General features: G+C 43.5%; 1 protein-coding gene and 1 long non-coding RNA gene across 2 annotated transcripts in view; both read right to left on the reverse strand.

The window, feature by feature from the left end:
- Positions 1–14,943: 14,943 nt before the first annotated feature.
- On the reverse strand, positions 14,944–16,662 carry LOC144671517 (uncharacterized). The gene is made up of 2 exons (XR_013573942.1): positions 15,977–16,662; positions 14,944–15,844 (listed from the first exon to the last, which is right to left on the reverse strand). It is a non-coding gene; the product is annotated as an uncharacterized LOC144671517 (long non-coding RNA).
- Positions 16,663–16,850: 188 nt separating this feature from the next.
- The window catches only part of LOC144671516 (uncharacterized), a 39,300-nt gene continuing 36,070 nt past the window's right edge, over positions 16,851–20,080 (reverse strand). Inside the window, exon 15 of the mRNA XM_078533470.1 lies at positions 16,851–18,772. Within this exon, the coding sequence (XP_078389596.1) occupies positions 18,623–18,772 (150 nt within the window). The 3' untranslated portion in view covers positions 16,851–18,622. The remainder of the gene's footprint in view (positions 18,773–20,080) is intronic.

A 20,080-nucleotide genomic window follows, 5' to 3' on the forward strand; every position in this document is an offset into this window, starting at 1 on the left:
GCCAATAGGAACCCAGCAGGCGTGGCTGACGTCACGGACTTGGTTGCCTGTCGAGGCATCAACCAATAAGAAGCAGGGCGCTGAGGGTGGGCGGGACGGAGGGAAAGAAAAGACGAGAATTTCACGCCAACGTCTCCGACCTATTTCCACCACCCAAAGGCGAAGCAAGTTTCTGAAGAAGAGTGATATGGGACTCTAAACTTAAATTCCGTTTTTGTTTCTCCACAGATACTGCCAGACCCGCTGAGCATTCCTAGCACATGTGGGGGGCGGGCTATGGGCCGGGTGGAGATGTGGAGGGGGGTGGGCTATGGGTCGGATGGAGATGTGGGGGGGGTGGGCTATGGGTCGGATGGAGATGTGGGGGGGGTGGGCTATGGGTCGGGTGGAGATGTGGAGGGGTGGGCTATGGGTCGGATGGAGATGTGGGGGGGGGGTGGGCTATGGGTCGGATGGAGATGTGGGGGGGTGGGCTATGGGGTCGGATGGAGATGTGGAGGGGTGGGCTATGGGTCGGGTGGAGATGTGGAGGGGTGGGCTATGGGTCGGATGGAGATGTGGGGGGGGTGGGCTATGGGTCGGGTGGAGATGTGGAGGGGTGGGCTATGGGTCGGATGGAGATGTGGGGGGGGTGGGCTATGGGTCGGATGGAGATGTGGAGGGGTGGGCTATGGGTCGGATGGAGATGTGGAGGGGTGGGCTATGGGTCGGATGGAAATGTGGGCAATGGGTCGGGTGGAGATGTGGGGTGGGCTATGGGCTGGGTGGAGATGTGGGGGGTGCAAACGGCTCAGATGGCGATTTTTGGGTTATATTGATGGGTGTGCAGTGTAGGTTTACCAGAATGATATCCAGATTCCAACGGTCAAATTATATGAAAAAATTAGACATACATTGTAAATGATCATTTACAATAGAACGGAAAACCAAGGACAATCAGCATGGATTTGTTAATGAAAATCATGTCTAAATTTCTGCCTATAGATTTTTGATCTTCAAGAGGGTCAAGGATAATCGGGGTGGGGGAGGCAAGTGGAGTTACGACACAATCAGATCAGAGACGATCTTACTGAATAGCAGAGCAAGCTCGAGGGACCAGATGGCCTACTCCTGATCCTATTTCTTATAATCGTTGACTCCCTTGTAGAGCAAAACAATCTGTCCAACTCAGCCTTGTATATTGTATATATACAATGACCCTGCGCCCACTGCTCCCTGGGATTGAGAATTCCAAAGACTAATGACCCTCAGAGAAGAAATTCCTCCTCATCCCACAAGGACAAACAATCTGAGCACCTACCCTGTCAAACGTCATCAGAGTCTTATATGTTTCAATAGAATCATGCCTCATGCTTCTAAACACTTATTTGTGATCCTCCTGCCAGTGGAAACTATTGCTCCCTATCTGCTCTATCAAAACCCCTACATTATTTTGAAACTGTTTTCTCTGAACTTGGAAGCCCAGTGGTTGTATTTCCGTCACCTGCTCCAAGCCTCTGAGTGGAGCTTTCAAAGAAAAGAACCAAGGCCTCAATAAATGCCCGAATGGGACCAAAATGCAGAATTTGGTGCCAGCCATCAGCTATTCTCTGTCAAAATTCCAAAGGCTGGATTAAGTACCTCAGTGTTTCACCAAAAACATGCTTTCCTCTGAAGTTCAGTTTCATTCTGGGCAGTGGTCTACAGGAGGAGGAGATTCCACGATGCTTGTCACAACCTCGACAATTTCCCATCCTTCTATAAAGGGGGAAAATTGATGCATCTTTGAATTCCTGAGGAATGGTTTCTTGATTCCACTTTATCTGAAATAATTTGGTGAGTTTGCCAGTGAGTATTGTGCCTCGTCTTGTATTTTTCACCTGGTATAGTGCATCTGACCCTGGTGCCTTGTTGCTGGACAGGAGACTGATGGTTTTCATAATCTCAGCTTTGGCAAGGGGGGTGGGGGGGTGGGGGTGGGCTGGGTGCAGCAAATGACATGCTGACTTCACTTTGGGGCATGTGGGAAATCACCTCACCATTAATTGTTCAGGGCCAATTCAGAACAATGTTACAATGTTCTGCCCATCTCTCCAAGATTTTGACCCTGTCTGTAATCAGTGTGGTTCCATCAGTGCCAAGGAGAGGAGAATTTCTGGAAGGCTACAGATTGTAGATTGCTGATCGTCAGAACATTATGCAAGTGTTAGGTTAGCTCTCTGTCTGCGTATGATTGTATTTTTTTTGCCATTTTGTGATCCTGCATCTCTCAAAGCTTTGACTGGATGATTTTAAAGATATTGTTGAGGGTGGCATTTTTTGAAGCAAATAAATGGTCAGCTCAAAAGAGAGAGTGTTGCTCATCGATCAGAATTTGAATAACCTCATTATTTTCATCAAAGCAGTCCTGTGCTTACTGTTGGTGAGTCCCTGATGTTCTAGGGTGGTAGAGTGCACCAGGTCTCTGAAGGCATCCTCCATGCCGTAAGAGACAAATTTAAGACCATCTAGCTTAGAATCCTTTTCTCCGGAGGAGTTTTATCTCAGTATCCATTTTAAGTCTTGAGATGTTGAGACTCTTACTGCCTTTATTTCCTCTGAGAGTGTCTCTTTGGCTGAATATGGATGTTGAACTTTGAGACAATGGTCAGTCCACATAGGATACATGAATGCACTTCAGTGAGATGTAGACTGAGTGAAGAGTTGGGAATTTGGTTCAGGTGATATTTCAGGGCAGTGGGGTGAAGAGGTGCTCCTTTTCGACTTTTTTTCAGCCCCCAGTGGTTGGTGACCATAAGACATAGGAGCAGAAATTAGGCCATTCGGCCCAACGAGTCTGCTCCGCCATTCAATCATGGCTGATAAGTTTCTCAACCCCATTCTCCCGCCTTCTCCCCGTAACCTTTGATCCCCATACCAATCAAGAACCTATCTATCTTGGTCTTAAATACACTCAATGACCTGGCCTTCTGTGGCAATGAATTCCATAGATTCACCACTCTCTGGCTAAAGAAGTTTCTCCTCATCTCTGTTCTAAAAGGTCTTCCCTTTACTCTGAAGCTGTTCCCTCGGGTCCTAGTCTCTCCTCCTAATGGAAACATCTTCCCCACGTCCACCTATCCAGGCCTTTCAGTATTCTGTAAGTTTCAATTAGATCCCCCCCTCATCCTTGTAAACTCCATCGAGTATAGACGCAGAGTCCTCAAACGTTCCTGATATGTTAAGCCTTTCATTCCTGGGATCATTCTCGTGAACCTCCTCTGAACCCTCTCGAAGGCCAGCACAACCTTCCTGAGATACAGGGCCCAAAATTGCTCACAATATTCTAAATGTGGTCTGACCAGAGCCTTATAAAGTCTCAGCAGCACATCCCTGCTTTCATATTCTAGTCCTCGAAATAAATGCCAACATTGCATTTGCCTTCCTAACTACCGACTCAACCTACAAGTTAATCTTAGGAGAATCCTGGACTAGGACTCCCAAGTCCCTTTGCACTCCAGATTTCTGAATTCTCTCCCCATTTAGAAAATAGTCTATGCCTCTATTCTTCCTACCAAAGTGCATGACCTCACACTTCCCCACATTGTATACCATCTGCCACTTCATTGCCCATTCTCCTAACCTGTCTAAATCCTTCTGCAGCCTCCCCGCCTCCTCAATGCTACCTGTCCCTCCACCTATCTTTGTATCATCTGCAAACTTAGCCAGAATGCCCTCAGTTCCTTTATCTAGATCATATAGGGCTACGGGCCAAGTGCTGGGAAATGGGATTACAATAGATAAATTCTTGATGGCTGGCATGGATACAATGGGCCAAATGGCCTGTTTCTGTGCTGTATAACTCTGTTTTGGGCGGGGGGGGGGGGGGGGGAAAGAGTTCAGGAGCAGACGTACCTCTGATCAGCGCCCCCAATTGGGGGCGCGCCGTCATTTTACAATTAAGGCCCACCCAGCGTGATGTCCGCCTGGAAGCGCTTTACGCTCCCTGTGCGAGCTGGGTTGGGGGGGGGGGGGGGGGGGGGAATTCCCTAAGCTGAGAGTGCGCTCTTTCACGCATATGCATGAAAGAGCGCACTCATCTCCCTGAGGCTTAGTGCTGCCTCAGGGAGATTGGCACCAAGTCCAAAAGTGTTAAAAATAGTAAAATAAAATTTCCCTGACACGTCCCGTCATGTGACACTGTCACATGAGTTGGGACATGTCCATCACTTATAGTTTTAATAAATTTTTAAACACCTACACGAAACCTCATTCTGCCCGTGGATGAGGTTTCATGCTTTCTCCGAAGCCAGCCAGGGCTCCCGGCCTGCCCACCAACATTAAGGTTGGATAGGCAGGTCCTTTAACTACAGCTATTACTTTTTAAATGGCCTCAATTGGCTGTTGACAGAATGGCGGGCGCACAGCTGATTTGGCTGCGCCTCTGCAGAGCTTCCTTCCTCATTTCCAAGCTAGGTGAGTGCAACTTTCTATGACTTTATCTGTGTGAATTATTAACTAATTGACATTAAGTAAATAAGGTAGAACAGAAATGATAAGGCTGGTGGTTTGCCATGACTGCAACATGTGTGAATCTGTGGAATGCACTGCAATCCCAACCATATCTACAGAAAGTCTGCAGCTTAGGCAACTCCACCTCTGGGTTGCTAAACAGGAGTCTGAGTTGTTGGCATCAGGGAGTGGGAAGAGTTACCTGGACACTTTTTTCCAGGAGACAGTCACTCCCCTTAGGATAGGGGGAACTTTTAGAGTTAATCAGTGGTCAGGAAGATGTGACTGTGAGTCAGGCAGTTAAGGTGAACCAGCATGTAGTGATGGATGAGCTTTAGTTCCTGACTTTGTCCATCAGGTATGAGGTGATTCCTAACTGTGGATGAGGACGACAGCTGGAAGTTGGATGAGTAGACTGACCATGGTGAAGGATGCCATTCAAATGGGGAGTTGTGGGGGGGGTGGGGCAGGGAAGCAGAGGAATATGGTAGTGATAGGAGACAGCATAGTCAGGCAGAAAGATACTGTTCTCTGCAGTCGAGAGCTAGTGGCCAGATGGCTGTGTTGCCCACCCGGTGCCAGGGTTTGGAAAACTGTTTAGGGTTGGAAAGGACCTTGCAGTGGGAGTGGGAGGATCCAGCGGATACATTCCATATAGATACCAACAACATAGGTAAGACTAGGGAAGAGGTTCTGCAGCTGATGTAGTTTATATGGATTTCAGCAAAGCCTTTGACAAGGTCCCACATGGGAGACTTATAAAGAAGGCAAATGCACATGGGATACAGGGTAATTTGATCAGGTGGATTCAAAATTGGCTTAGTTGTAGGAGGCAGAGGGTGATGACAGAAGGATGCTTTAGTGACTGGAAGCCAGTGTCCAGTGGCATACCACAGGGATCTGTGCTGGGTCCCCTATTATTCGTCATTTATATAAACAACATAGATGACTATGTGGGGGGTAGGATTAGTAAGTTTGCGGATGACACAAAGATTGGACGGGTGGTTAACAGTGAGGTTGAATGCCTTGGGCTGCAGGAAGACATAGACGGGATGTCAAATGGGCAGATAAAATTTAACCCTGAAAAGTGTGAGGTGATACACTTTGGAAGGAGTAATTTGACAATGAAGTATTCAATGAACGGCATGGCACTAGGAAGTTCTGAGGAACAAAGGGACCTTGGTGTGTGTGTCCATTGATCTCTGAAGGCGGAGGGGCATGTTAGTGGGGTGGTGAAAAAGGCATATGGGACACTTTACTTTATCAATCGAGGCATAGATTACAAAAGTAGGGAGATCATGTTGGAGTTGTATAGAACCTTGGTGAGGCCGCAGCCGGTGTACCATGTGCAGTTCTGGTCGCCACATTATAGGAAATATTTGATTGCACTGTAGGGGGTGCAGAGGAGATTCACCAGGATATTTCCTGGGATGAAACATTTAAGTTGTGAAGAGAGGTTGGATAGACTTGGGTTGTTTTTGTTGCAGCAGAGAAGACTGGGAGGAGAACTGATCGAGGTGTGCAAGGTTATGAGGGGCCTGGACAGGGTGGAGAGGGAGCAGCTGTTCCCCTTAGTTGAAGGTTAAGTCACGAGGGGACACAAGTTCAAGGTGAGGGGCAAGAGGTTTAGCGGGGGGGGATGTGAAGAAAAACATTTTTACCAGAGGGTGGTGACGGTCTGGAATGCGCTGCCTGGGAGGGTGGTGGAGGCAGATTGCCTCACATCCTTTAAAAAGTAACTGGATGAGCACTTGGCATGTCATAACATTCAAGGCTATGGGCCAAGTGCTGGTAAATGGGATTAGGTAGGTAGGTCAGGTGTTTCTCACGTGTCGGTGCAGACTCGATGGGCCGAAGGGCCTCTTCTGCACTCTGTGATTCTGAGAGAGTATGAAGAGCTAGGCACCAAATTGAAAAGCAGAACCTCAAAAAGGTAATAATCTCTGGATTATTACTGTAGTCACATGAAAATTGACATAGGGCAAATAAAATTAGAAAGATGAATGCATAGCTCAAGACTGGTGTTGGAGAAGCGGGTCCCAGTTCATGGGGCACTGGCGCCTGTACTGGGAAAAATGCGCCTGTACCAGGAAAAATGCACCTGTACCGGGAAAAATGCGCCTGTACCGGGAAAAATGCGCCTGTACCATTGGGACAGTCTACACCTGAACCATGCTGGGACCAGTGTTCTCGTGAGCTGCTCAACCAGGGAAGTAGAGAGGATTTTAAACCAAATATTGGGGACAAGGGATCAAATTTAGGAAGATGTGACAAATCAAAGAGTAGAGACAAGGCAAGGGAGAAAGGTATTAATTTGGGAAAGGATAAACAGACCATGACAGGAAGAGAGTACAAATCTAAGAGTAAATCAGATGATGGCTCAAGGTTACAAAAATAATAAAACTAAAGGCTCTGTATCTGAATGCATGTAGCATTCGAAACAAAAGAACTTATAGTGCAAATAGAAATAAATAAGTACGATCTGACAGCCATTACAGAGACATAGCTACAGGATGACAGATTGGGACTTGAATATTGAGGGGTGCATGACATTTAGAAAGGACAGAGATCGAGGAAAAGGTGGAGGGGTGGCTCTGCTAATTAATGATGGTTTTAGCACAATAGAGAGGGATGACCTAAGTTCAGGAAACCAGCGTATAGAAGCTGTTTGGGTAAAGATGCGAAATGATAAAGGCAAGAAGTCACTTGTAGGAGTGGTGTACAGGCTACCTAACAGAAAATACACAGTAGAATGGATTAGATTGGAGAATAGCAAATCTAACTCCTTTGTTCAAAAAGGGAGACAGAAAACAGGAAACTATAGCCACTTAGATCAACATCTGTCATAGGGAAAATGTTAGAAGCAATTATGAAAGATGTTATAGAAGTACAGTTAGAAAAATTCATGGTAATCAAGCAGAATCAATATGATTTTGTGAAAGGGAAATCATGTTTCACCAATTTACTGCAGTTCTTTGAAGTAGTATCATGTGCTGTGGATAAAGGAGAACCAGTGGATGTACTGTACTTAGATTTCCAGAAGGCATTTGATAAGGTGCCACATCATAGGTTATTGTGGAAAATAAAAGCTCATGGTGTAGGGGTAACATGGTGGCATGGATAAAAAATTGGCTAACAGGAAAGTAGGCATAAATGGGGCATTTTCTGATTGGCAAGATATGAGTGGTGTGCCACAGGGATCAGCGCTGGGGCCTCAACTTTTTACAATCTATATAAAGGACTTGGATGAGTGGACTGAAGGTATGGTTGCCAAATTTCTGGATGACAAAGATAGGTAGGAAAGCAAGTTATGAAGAGGACATGAGGAGGCTAAAGGGATTATAGATAGGTTAAGTGAGTGGGCATAAATCTGACAAATGGAGTATAATGTGGGAAAATGTGAAATTGTCCATTTTGGCAGGAAGAATAAAAAAGATGCGTATTATCTAAATAGAGATTGCAGGGCTCTGAGCTGCAGAGGGATCTGGGTTTCTTGGTGCATGAATTGCAAAAGGCTGGTATACAGGTACAGCAAGTAATTAGGAAAACTAATAGAATGTTATCATTTATTGCAAGGTGAGTCGAATACAAAAGTTACATGGGGCATTGGTGAGACCACATCTGGAATACAGTATTGGTCTCTTTATTTAAGGAAGGATGGAAAATGCATTGGAAGGAGTTCAGAGAAGGTTTACTAGACTAATGCCTAGAATGGGCAGGTTTCCTTATGAAGAAAGGTTGGACAGGTGAGGCTTCTATCCGCTGGAGTTTAGAAGAGTAAGAGGTGACTTGATTGAAACATATAAGATCCTGAGGGGTCTTGACAGGGTGGATGTGGAGATGATTTGTCCTCTTGTGGGAGAATCTAGAACTCTGAGTCACTGTTTAAAAATAAAGGGCTGTTCATTTAAGATGAAGATGAGAATTTTTTTCTGTCAGAGGGTTGAGAGTCTTTGGAACTCTCTTCCTGAAAAGGCAGTGGAAGCAGAGTCTTTACATTTGTTTTTTTAAGGCAGAAGTAGATCAATTCTTGATAAGCAAGGAGGTTAAAGGTTAGTGGGGTAGGCAGGAATGTGGAGTTGAGGTTATAATCAGATCAGCCATGATCGTTTGAATGGCGGAGCAGGCTCAAGGGGCTGAGTGGCCTACTCGCGGTCCTAATTCGTACGTTATTTGTGGCATCCTGCCTGTTCCTTCTAACAATACCATAGTCAATTAATGCCAGTGTTTAAAGTGGGAGGGGGGGAACCAGGATATTTTGTTTGTTTGGCAGGTAGAATACAGTGTCAGTAATGAGGAGGTCATGCTCTGCACACGTATTCAGCAGAAGAGGCTGTTGCTGTTACCAGCTCTGTTCCTCCCTATAACTCCCTTCCAGATCTGATGGTATGTGCCAACTCTGGCATTGAAATCACCAAGGATGATGCGTTCATCTGATCTTAGCTCTACACGAAAGATTCTAGTTCTTCATAATTTTCATCTTTCACTTCAGGGTTTGTCATAGGTGGATAAGGAGTGGCAAAGGTGGCATGAACACTCTGAGAAAAAGTTGCAATGTCACAGGTTGGTCATTTGTGTCTTGTGGTCAACAAGCATGGTCCACAGCACTTGCACTTGGCCAACAGGTTTGACATTCTTGCAGCCAGTGTGGATGAGAGCAGGGACTAGAGGGCGAATGAGCAAACTGACCACAACACCATTGTACGGTGGGGTGCCAATTCAGGTTGAGGGAGTAAAAAGGAATGTGGGAGTAAAAAGGAATGTAGAAGTACGAGGGGACAATATAGTTGGGAGAATAGATACTCTTCACTGCAGTCCAGAATTCAAGTCCTGAAGGCTGTGTTGTTCAACCTCAGGGCTGGAGAAGAGCTAGGAGGAGGAGAAGGATCAAGTTGCTGTGATCTGTGTGGGTACCAAAAACATAGGTAGGATGAAAGCTTCTGCCAAGAGAATATGAGCAACTAGGGACTAAATTTAAAAAAAGAACCACAAAGGTGGTAATCTCTGGATTACTACCTGAGCCACGAGCAAATTGGCACAGAGTAAATAAGATCATGAATATGTGGCTTGAAGATTGGCGTGGGAAAAATGGGTTTCAATTCGTGTGACACAGGCAGCAGTACTGGAGAAATAGGCAGGTGTTCCTTTGTGCTCACTTAAATTATGCTGGGACTAGTGTCCTGGCAAACTGAATAACTAGGGCTATAGAGAAGGCTTTAAACTGAATAGTCGGGGAAAGGATTCACATGAGGAAATTTAATTAGTTAAAGGGACAGAGAAGGTAATCGTGCAGGATAGCAATACAGGTAATGAAAACCAGAGTGCATCAGGAAAAGACAGAGCATACATACATAACAGTGCACCAGCAAATAAGGTCAGAGAAGGGAAAAATGTTAAAAGGATAGAATTAAAGGCTCTTCATCTGAATGCACACAGCTTTCATAAAATGATGGATGAATTGATAGCCCAAATAGAAATAAATGTATGTATGATAGCCATTACAAAGTCATGATTGCAAGTAACCAAGACTGTGAACTGAATATTAAGGGTATTTGACATTTCAAAAGAATATGAAGAAGGGATCAGTACAGACGTGAGAAATGATCTTGGATCAGAAGATCAGGATGTAGAATCAGTTTGGAGATAATGTCATGCAATCCGAACTTTACAAGGTAGTTATGTTTTAAAATGTCCCCTTTTACTTAAGGTGAAACACAACATTCTGAAAAGAGGGATGGTGAAGGCATGATAAACACCTGAGTTCAGGGAAATTCCCACGTGATCCGCTTGCCATGAGGAGAGAAACTCAAACAGAAATCCTTTGAAGCAATGATTGGCTGAGTAGTGGATAGTGTAGAGGATAGCCATAATCTCCAAAACAATATGGATGGGTTGGTGGAGTGGGAGGTAAAGTGGCAAATGGATTTTAACATAGAGAAGTGTGAGGTTATACATTTAGGGAGGTCAAACAGTTACAGGGATTACACAATAAATGGGAATACACTAAGAGGGGTAGATGAAGTGAGAGATCTTGACGTACAAGTACACAGGTCCCTGAAGGCAGCACTTCAAGTGGACAAGTTTGTAAAGAAGGCTTATTGAACGCTCTCCTTCATTGGCAGAGGTTTGGAATATAAAAGTAAGGATATAATGTTGGAACTGCATAAAACACTGGTGAGGCCACAACTGGAGTATTGTGTGCAGTTCTGGTCACCACATTACAGGAAAGATAAAATAGCTCTGGAGAGAGTGCAGAGGAGGTTTACAAGAATGTTGCCAGGGTTAGAAAAGTGTAGCTATGAGGAGGCATTGAATAGGGTGGGGTTATTTTCCTTAGAACAAAGAAGGCTGAGAGGTGACTTGATTGAGGTGTATAAAATTATGAGGAGAATAGATAGAATGGACAGGATAAAATTGTTTCCCTTGATGGAGAATTCTAGAACCAGGGGACATAGATTCAAGATAAGTGGCAGAAGGTGTAAGGGGAACATGAAGAACTTTTTTACACAGAGGGTAGTTGGCGTCTGGAATTTGCTGCCCAAGTTGGTGGTAGAGGCCGAAATTTTAAACTCTTTTAAAAAGTACCTGGATCTGCACCTAAAGTGCTGTAAGCTGCAAGGCTATGGGCCGGGTGCAGGAAGATGGGATTAGAAAGGGCACCTGGGTGTCCTCAGGCTGGTATGGACAAGATGGGCCGAATGGCCTCCTCTGTGCTGTAACTTTACTATGGTTCTAATGTGCCAATTTTAACACCTTTTCACAGTATCTCAAACAGAAAAAAGACAGATGGTGTTTGAGATGCATTGACAAAGAAGTTACTGCTGTGGGGAGGCAGTGGGACTATTTTATATTACTGACTGAGCTGGATGCTTGAGAGAGGTTAGTTTCTGTTCAGAAGAAAGGGATCAGAACAGACAGGACTTTTGATGATTTAAGGAAAAGACAGCCAAAGTGTTCCTTGCTGGGTATAATTGTACCCTGGAAATCTCAGGCCGAGTGGAACACAATTGTTGAAAGACGCTGGAAGTTTGGACCGAGGATGGCATGAAGGAGTGAATCTTTGCTGGAGAGCTGAGAGTAACCATGGGAAAGTTCCTGTAAAATGCTACATGTCTGCCAGAAACATGGAATTGAGTGAAAGCATTTTGTAAGACATCTTTCAATTGTGTTCCTTAGTTAATTGAAATCTTACCTTTTTCTTTAGTTGACTGTTAAACTAAAATCAACATAGATCAAATAGTAATTGTTTCTTACAGTAAAAGACTTAAAAAGTGAAACCTTGTTCATTAGTTCTTTCCGCCAGTCACCGGGAATTCCTCTCTTTAAAAGTTGTCAGTCTCTATGGGGATTGTAACAACAAGAAATAGCAAGGTAAAGAAGTCAGCATTGGGAGTAGCCTTCACAGCCCCCAAGGCTACTATGTAGGACAGGATATAAAATCAAGAAATAATGGGGCTGCAATAATTGTGGGCAATTTTAATCTTCATAATGCTTGGAAAATCAAATTTGCAAAGATAGCCTTGAGTACCACTTCATAGCGTGTATTTGCAACAGTTTAATTACGAAGGTATGAAAATAGTTGGCTGTAGTGGGGACTGAAAAAATAGGCTGAAAGGTAAAATGGATAAGTTGTGCAGGACATTTAAGGTGATATTTCATAGTTCTCAACAAATACATGTTCCACTGAGAAAGGAAGAGTACAGTACTTTCTACACAGAAGACAATCACAAATATAAAAATATACCTCTCATCACAAATGTTATGTTTTATGCCTGTTCAGAAGTACTCCACTTTACTCAAAAAATTGAGTACCGACCATAAAACCAGTGCCGAAGCCTCTGCTGATGAGCTGTGGCCTGCCTGAGTCCAACCCCATCACCCCTGGTGCTCTAGAATGACCTGTGCTCCAACATCAGCTCAAGACCCTTAACCTGTGCGTAGGCTGCTGCTTAGCCAAAGTCCATGGACTGGAACAGCTCAGATGAAGTAATGGACTGGTGAGTATATAAAATAATAACATTTTTACAAAGTTCTTTGAAAACCCATTTTCATATGATGTTTTATATGTTGATCTATAATACACAAACTAATAATTATAAACTGAATTTTACTATCCTACTTTATTGCTGTTTTGTTTTTTGTTGGCATTTGGGGTTGTGTTAATTTTTAAGTATGTTGGAAAATAGTTTCGAAAGCACTGCTCTATGAGAAGGATGAAGGATCTGTTGCTAGCTAAGGAAATTAACAATGGTGTCAAATTCAAAGAAAAGGCATACAATGCTTTGAAGATTAGTGGTTGACCAGATAATTGGAAAAATTTTAGAAACCAGCTAAGGATGTCTAAAATAAATAAAGAGGGAGAAATTAGAATAAGAGTAAACTATCAAGAAAGATAAAAACAGACAGCAAGAGCTCTACACTTCTAAGAAGAGAGTAGCTAACATAAACATTGATCCCACAGAGGATGAGACCGGGAAATGGCAGAGAATTTGAACAAGTATTGTATCTGCCATCATTGTTAAAAAAAAACTAAAAACATCCTAAGAGGAGAAGAAAATCAGGGGACAGCAAGGAGGGAGGGAGGAAGGAACTTAAAACAATCGCGAACACTAGAGAAAAAATACTTGAAAAACTAATGGGACTAAAGGCTGACAAGTCCCCTGACCCTGATAGCCTGCATCCTAGGGTCTTTGAAGAAGTGGCTGCAGAGATAATGGATGCATTGATAATAATCTTCCAAAACTCCTTAGATTCTGAAAAGATCCCAGTCGATTAGAAAACCACAAATGAAATGTCCCTATTCTTCTTTCAAGGAAGGAAACAGACAGAAAGCAAGAAACTACAGGCCAGTGAACCTAACATCCGCCATTGGGAAAAAGCTAGAATCCATTATTAAGGAAGTTGTAGCAGGACATTTAGAAAATCATAATACAATCAGGCAGGGTCAACTTGGTTTTATGAAAGGGAAATAATGTTTGACAAATTTAAAGTGTTACTAGTACAGAAAAATATATATACACACACAGATATAATATATAGATTTCCAAAAAGCATTTGGTAACATGCCACACAGGTTAATACACAAGATAAGGCTCAGAGTTGGGGGTAAAATATTAGCATGGATAGAGGATTGGCTAAAGTGCAGAAAGTAGGGATAAACAGGGCATTTTCAAGTTGGCACACAGTGCCACAAGGATCAATGCTGAGACCAAAGCTATTTACAATCTATTTAATCATTTAGACAATGAGATCGAGAGTAATGGATCTGAGTTTTCTGGTGATACAAAGCTAAGTCAGAATGAAAACTGTAAGGTTACAAAGAGGCTGCAAAGAGATACAGACAGGTTAAGTGAATGGGCAAATGGAGTATAATGCGGGGACGTGCGAGGTTTTTCACTTTGATAGTAAGATTAGAAAAGCAGAATTTTTTTTTAAAAAAGTCATGAAACATTTCAATGTTGATGTTCAGAGGGGCTTGGGTGTAGTCATACAAGGGACACAAAGTTAGCAGGCAGGTATAGGTAACATTTAGGAAAGCAAATGGCATGTAGGTCTTTATGGCAAAGGAATTGGATGACAAGAACAAGGACAACTTGCTTCTATTGTACAGGGCTTTGGTGAGACCACGCCTGGAGTACTATGCAGTTTTGGTCTCCATATTTAAGAATATATTGGATTGGAGGCGGTGCAACAAAGATTCACTAGATTGGTCCCTGGGATGAGAGGGTTGTCCTACGGTGAAAGGCTGAGTAAATTGGGTCTATATTCTCTGGAGTTCAGAAGAATGAGATGAACACATGGAAATATACAAGATTCTGAAGGGGCTGATAGGGTAGACACAGAGGTAGACCTCCCTGACTGGGGAATCTAGAACATGAGGGCACTGTCTCAGGATAAGTTGTCAATCACTGAAAATCAGAATGGTTACAGCACTAAAGGAGGCCATTTGGCCCATTGTGTTTATGCTGGCTCAAAGGAGAAATTCACCTCGTGCCACTCCCGCACCTTCGCCCCATAGCCCTATGTATCCTTCCTTTTCAGACAGTAATCCAATTCCCTCTTGAAAGCCTCAATTGAACCTGCCTCCATCACACTCTCAGGCAGTGCATTGCAGATCCTAACCACTCGCTGCATGAAAACATTTTTCATGTTGCCATTGCTTCTTTTGGCAATTATCTTAAATCTGTGCCCCCTCTGGTTCTTGATCCTTTCACCAATGGGATTTTTCTTCCTATTTATTCTATCTAGACCTCTCAGGATTTTGAATGCCTCTATCAAATCTCCTCACAACTTTCTCTTCTCGGAGGAAAAAAGTGTTTTTCGGTGTGAGATGGGAGAATCAATGCACCTGAATCTTTAGAATTCACTACCTCAGAGCTGTGGATGCTTCATCATTTGAGTAGGTTCTAGACTGAGATAGAGAGATTTTTAATCTTTAAGGGAATCAAGGTTAAAAAGTGAAGAGACTTTGCAAACACTCAACAGAAACAGCTTATTCTTATTCACTGCATCGCACTTTGACCAAAGCAGTTCTGATTCTGTTGAAGTCTTTGGTGAAAGAGTAACTAGAAATCCTGTATTTAAACAAGTACTATTGCAATAAAGATATGAATTGACTGCAAATGTTTTGTGGGTCCCTGCTAGTAAACATTGTAATTATATAGCACAAGAGCAGGTCATTCATCGCATTGTGTCGGTACTACAATAAAAAACAGAAACACTTTTGCCAATTCTGATCAAACCTCATTGATTTCAATGCAGCAGAGTTTATATTCCCAGTAAATAGGCTTTATTTTTAAAAATTAAGCTTTAGATTCCATAGTGAAAGAATAAAAACAAATTGCAGAAGGCAAAATAAGTCTGAAACATTTATAAAAACAAGATTACAAAAACCATGTAATTGGTGTAAACTGACTCACAAGCTGCTCTCCAAGTTACACAGCAGCCTGATTTGGAAATATATCACCGTTCCTTCAACTGTTGCTGGGTCCAAAATGTAAAACCCCTTCTGAACTATTCCCCTTCAGTTCTATGTACAAGTTTTCACGAACTGAATTAGGTTTTGTGGACGACGATTCTGAATGTGGGTCTACCTACAGCACATGGACGGCAGCAGTTCAAGAAGGCAACTCACAACTTCCTTCTCAAGAGCAATTAGGGATGGGCAACAAATGCTGGCCTTGGCAGTGATGCTCCTGAGATTTTAAAAAAGAATCATTAGACCAGGGGATAATTAGACACATGCAGCAAGATGCATGCTTTTGGTCTCCTTACCCAGAAACAACAGAGGGCGGTAGTGAGAAGTGACTAAGAAACATTCTGGGAGAAGTCAGCGCAGTCACTGCAACTCAGAAGGGGATCGAGGAGAAGGACCCTTGCTTTCAACAGGAGGAAGAGCATCCAACAGAGGGCAGTAGTGAGAAGTGACTGAGAAGCATTCTGGGAGAAGTCAGCGCAGTCACCGCAACTCAGAAGGGGATCGAGGAGGACCCACTGTCAAAAGAACAGAATAGCCCCAAGCATTACATTGCTGTTGTGTTTCCATCCCTCCCTCCCTCCTTAAACCAATAAAAAAAGAGGGAGAAAGGGAGAGGCAGTATCTTAAGGAGTGCACCAGACCTGTGAGGGACACTCTTCTGAAAGTGCATTTTAAAAAAAGCAGCTGATTGGTGAGTAAATCCTGGTGAGTTTTTTTTTTCAATCTATTAAAGTAATTCATTGCTTAATACTGAGGCAGGAGCTAGAAAAGAGTATAGAGTAGTACTATACAAGTATAACGAGTCAAGAAACAAGGTTCCAAGCTAACATAAGGCCCCGAGCTAGCGTATTTTTTAAGGAAGTAACTAGCTTAATCGAGAGGGACGTCATGGCAGGAGAACTCAGACCCTTGATATGCTCCTCCTGCAGGATGTGGGAAATGAGGGACACTTCCAACATCCCTGGTGACCATGTGTGCAGAAGGTGTGTCCAAATGCAGCTGCTAGCTAACCAGATTTCGGAGCTGGAGCTGCGGGTGGACTCATTGTGGAGCATCCGCGATGCTAAGCAAGTCGTGGATAGCACGTTTGGCAAGGTGGTCACACCGCAGGTGAAGATTACACAGGCAAAAAGGGAATGGGTGACCATCAGGAACATGAAAAGACTCAGGAAGGTAGTGCAGGAGTCCCCTGCGGTCATCCCCCTCTCGAACAGATATACCACTTTGGAAACTGTTGGGGGGTTGGGGGGGGATGGCCTCTCAGGGGAAAGCAGCAATAGCCAAGTTCGCGGCACCGTAGGTGGCTCTGCTGCTCAGAGGGGCGGGAGGAAAACAAGTGGCAGGGCTATAGTGATAGGGGATTCAATAGTCAGGGCACAGACAGACGCTTCTGTGGCCGCAAACGTGAATCAAGGATGGTATGTTGCTTCCCTGATACCAGGGTCCAGGATGTCAAGGAGTGGCTGCAGGACATTCTGGGGAGGGAAGGCAAACAGCCAGTGGTCATGGTACACATTGGTACCAACGACATAGGTAAACTGAAGGATGAGGACCTTTAAGCTCAGTGCAGGAAGTTAGGAGATAAATTTAAATGCAGGACCTCAAATGTAGTAATCTCAGGATTACTCCCAGTTCCACGTGCTAGCGAGAGCAGGAATAAGAGGATAGACCAAATGAACACGTGGCTGGAGAGATGGTGTAGCCGGGAGGGATTCAGATTCTTGAGGCACTGGGACCTGTTCGGGGGAAGGTGGGACCTGTACAAACCGGACGGGCTGCATCCAGGCAGAGCTGGGACCAGTGTCCTTGCTAGTTCTGTTGGGGAGTATTTAAACTAGTGTGGCAGGGGAATGGGATCCCAGGAGTAGGATCAGATAGGTCAGATTCAGATCAGAAAAATGGAGGTACAACATTAGCAAGGGACGTTGTGATAGACATGGAGTTACAGGAGAAGCAAAGTTTATAAAGTGTCCAGCAAGGGAAACTGACGGGGTTGAACTGTTTATATTTCAATGCAAGGAGTATAACAAACAAGGTAGATGAGTTAAGGGCACAGGTAGACATGGCAGCAGGATGTCATTGCTATAACGGAGACCTGGCTCAAGGAGGGACAAAACTGGCAGCTTAATATCCCTGGTTATAGTGTCTTCAGACACGATAGAGTAGGAGATAAAAAGGAGGGGGGGGTAGCACTAATAGTTAAAGAATCAATTCCAGTTGTGAGAAGGGATGATATATTAAATGGGTCAACAAATAAGGCTTTATGGATTGAGCTTAGAAATAAAATAGCAGTCACACTACTGGGAGTATACTACAGACCCCCAAATAGTGAAAGGGAGGAGATAGACGAACAAATATGTGGGCAAATTTCTGCTTGTAAGAACAAGAGGGCAATAATGGTAGGAGACTTCAACTATCCTAATATCAAATGGGATTCAAACAATATAAGGGGCACAGAGGGAGAAAAATTCATGCAGTGTGTCCAGTAAAATTTTCCCAACAAATTAGTGACAAACCCAACAAGAGGAGATGCACTTCTAGACCTAGTCTTGGGTGGGGAACAAAGAAGGGCAAGTGGGTGAAGTGACAGTTGGCGACCATATCGGGGACAGAGATCACAATTCATTTAGATTTAGCATTACCATGGAAAAGGACAGAGATAAGGCAGGAGTAAAAGTCTTGAACTGGGGGAAAGCAAATTTTGCAGAAATGAGAAGGGACTTGGCTGAGGTGGACTGGACAGCACTGCTGGAGAATAAAACAGTGGAAAACTAGTGGGAAGCACTAAAAAGTGAGATCCTAATTGTACAAAGTAGACATGTCCCCTACAAAAGTAAGAGTGGTACTGCCAAATCTAGACTCCCCTGGTTGTCTAGAGGAATACAGGGGAAGATCAAACAGAAAAAGAAAGCGTACAATAGGCACAAAGAACTAAGCACTGCAGATAAGCTAGACGAATATAGGAAGTGCAGGGACGAAGTAAAAAAGGAAATAAGGAAATCAAAGCAAGGGCATGAAAAAGGATTAGCAAGTAAAGTTAAAGATAACCCAAAGATGTTTTACCAATACATTAATGCTAAAAGGTTAGTTAAGGAAAAAGTGGGACCTATCAGAGATGAAGATGGAAACTCTTTTAAACAGTTCTCTATAAGATCAAATTTGTCTTTTAAGCTTTTAAGATAGGCCTATGTTTTTGACCATATTTTTCAGTGCATACAAAGCAAGAACACATTTTGTCTTCTCAATCTTATCACCTTTCCACTCATTCGAAACGATAAACATGGTGCGTTTTTTCATTCCAGTATGATCTGACAACTTTGCAAACTAAGAGAAAAAAAGGAGAGAAGCAGGTAAAGTGATTATAAACTAGTGAAGATGATTATATGTTCTGCAGCAGTAATCTGAACCAACATTTACTAAAAAAAATCTGGTCACTTATTGCCACATGTGGGAGCTTGCTGTGTACAAATTGGCTGCTGTGTTTCCTATGTTATAACTGAGACTACACTTCATTGGTTATGAAGTGCCACCGGCTAGAGTCATAACTAGCACAAAAATATGGTGATTGTGCTTGGTGGAAGCAAATCATCTCAGTCCCTGAACATTGCTGCAGGAGGTCCTCAGGGTAATGTCCTATGCCAAACCTCTTCAGCTGCCTTATCAATGACCATCCCTCCATCGTAAGGTTAAACATGGGGATATTCTCTGATGAATGTCAGCATTCAGTACCATTCGCAACTCCTCAGATACTGAAATAGTCCATGTTCATATGCAGCAAGACCTGGACAACATTCAGGCTTAGGCTGATAAGTGACATGTAATATTCGCGCCATGCAAAGGCCAGGCAATGGTCATCTCCAATGAGAGAGAATCTAATCATCTCCCCTTGACATTCAATGGATTACCATTGCTGAATCCCTCGTCATCAATGCCCTAGGGGTTGCTGTTGACCAGAAACTTAACTGGATGAGCCATAAAAATACTGTGGTTACAACAGCAGGTCAGGGACTGAGATAGACTATTCTGTGGCAACTAAGTCATCTGCTGACTCCCCAAAGTCTGTCCACCATCTACAAGACAAGTCAGGAGTATGATGGAATACTCCCCACTTGCCCAGATCAGTAAAGCTCCAACAACACTCGAAGTTTGTCACCCTCCAGGATAAAGCAGCCTGCTTGATCTGCACCATCCTTACTTGGAACTATATCACCTTTCTTTCACTGGGTCAAAATCCTGGAACTCCCTTCCTGAGACCACTGCGTGTATAACTACAACACGTGGACTGCAGTGGTTCAAGGTGGTGACTCACCATCATCTTCTCAAGGGCAATTAGGGATAGACAACAAAAGATAGCTATGCCAGTAATGCTGACATCCCATGAATAAAAAAAGGTTTCATCCTAAAAAAAAAATTGAATAAATTTGACAACACATTTTCCCTTTTGTAAAACTGTATTGACTCTATGATCATACTATGATTTTCCAAGTGCATTGTTAAGACTCATGTAATAAATTCCAGAATTTTTCCAATAACTTGTCAGGCGAATTGACCTGGCCCCAAATCTTCCGGTCTCTAGATTGTCAGAGACTGAACGGACCCCGCAAAACATGCTTCAGGACCCTGTGGCAGTCC

This window comes from Cetorhinus maximus, chromosome 33, assembly GCF_964194155.1.
Source record: "Cetorhinus maximus chromosome 33, sCetMax3.hap1.1, whole genome shotgun sequence".
NCBI lineage: Eukaryota > Metazoa > Chordata > Chondrichthyes > Lamniformes > Cetorhinidae > Cetorhinus > Cetorhinus maximus.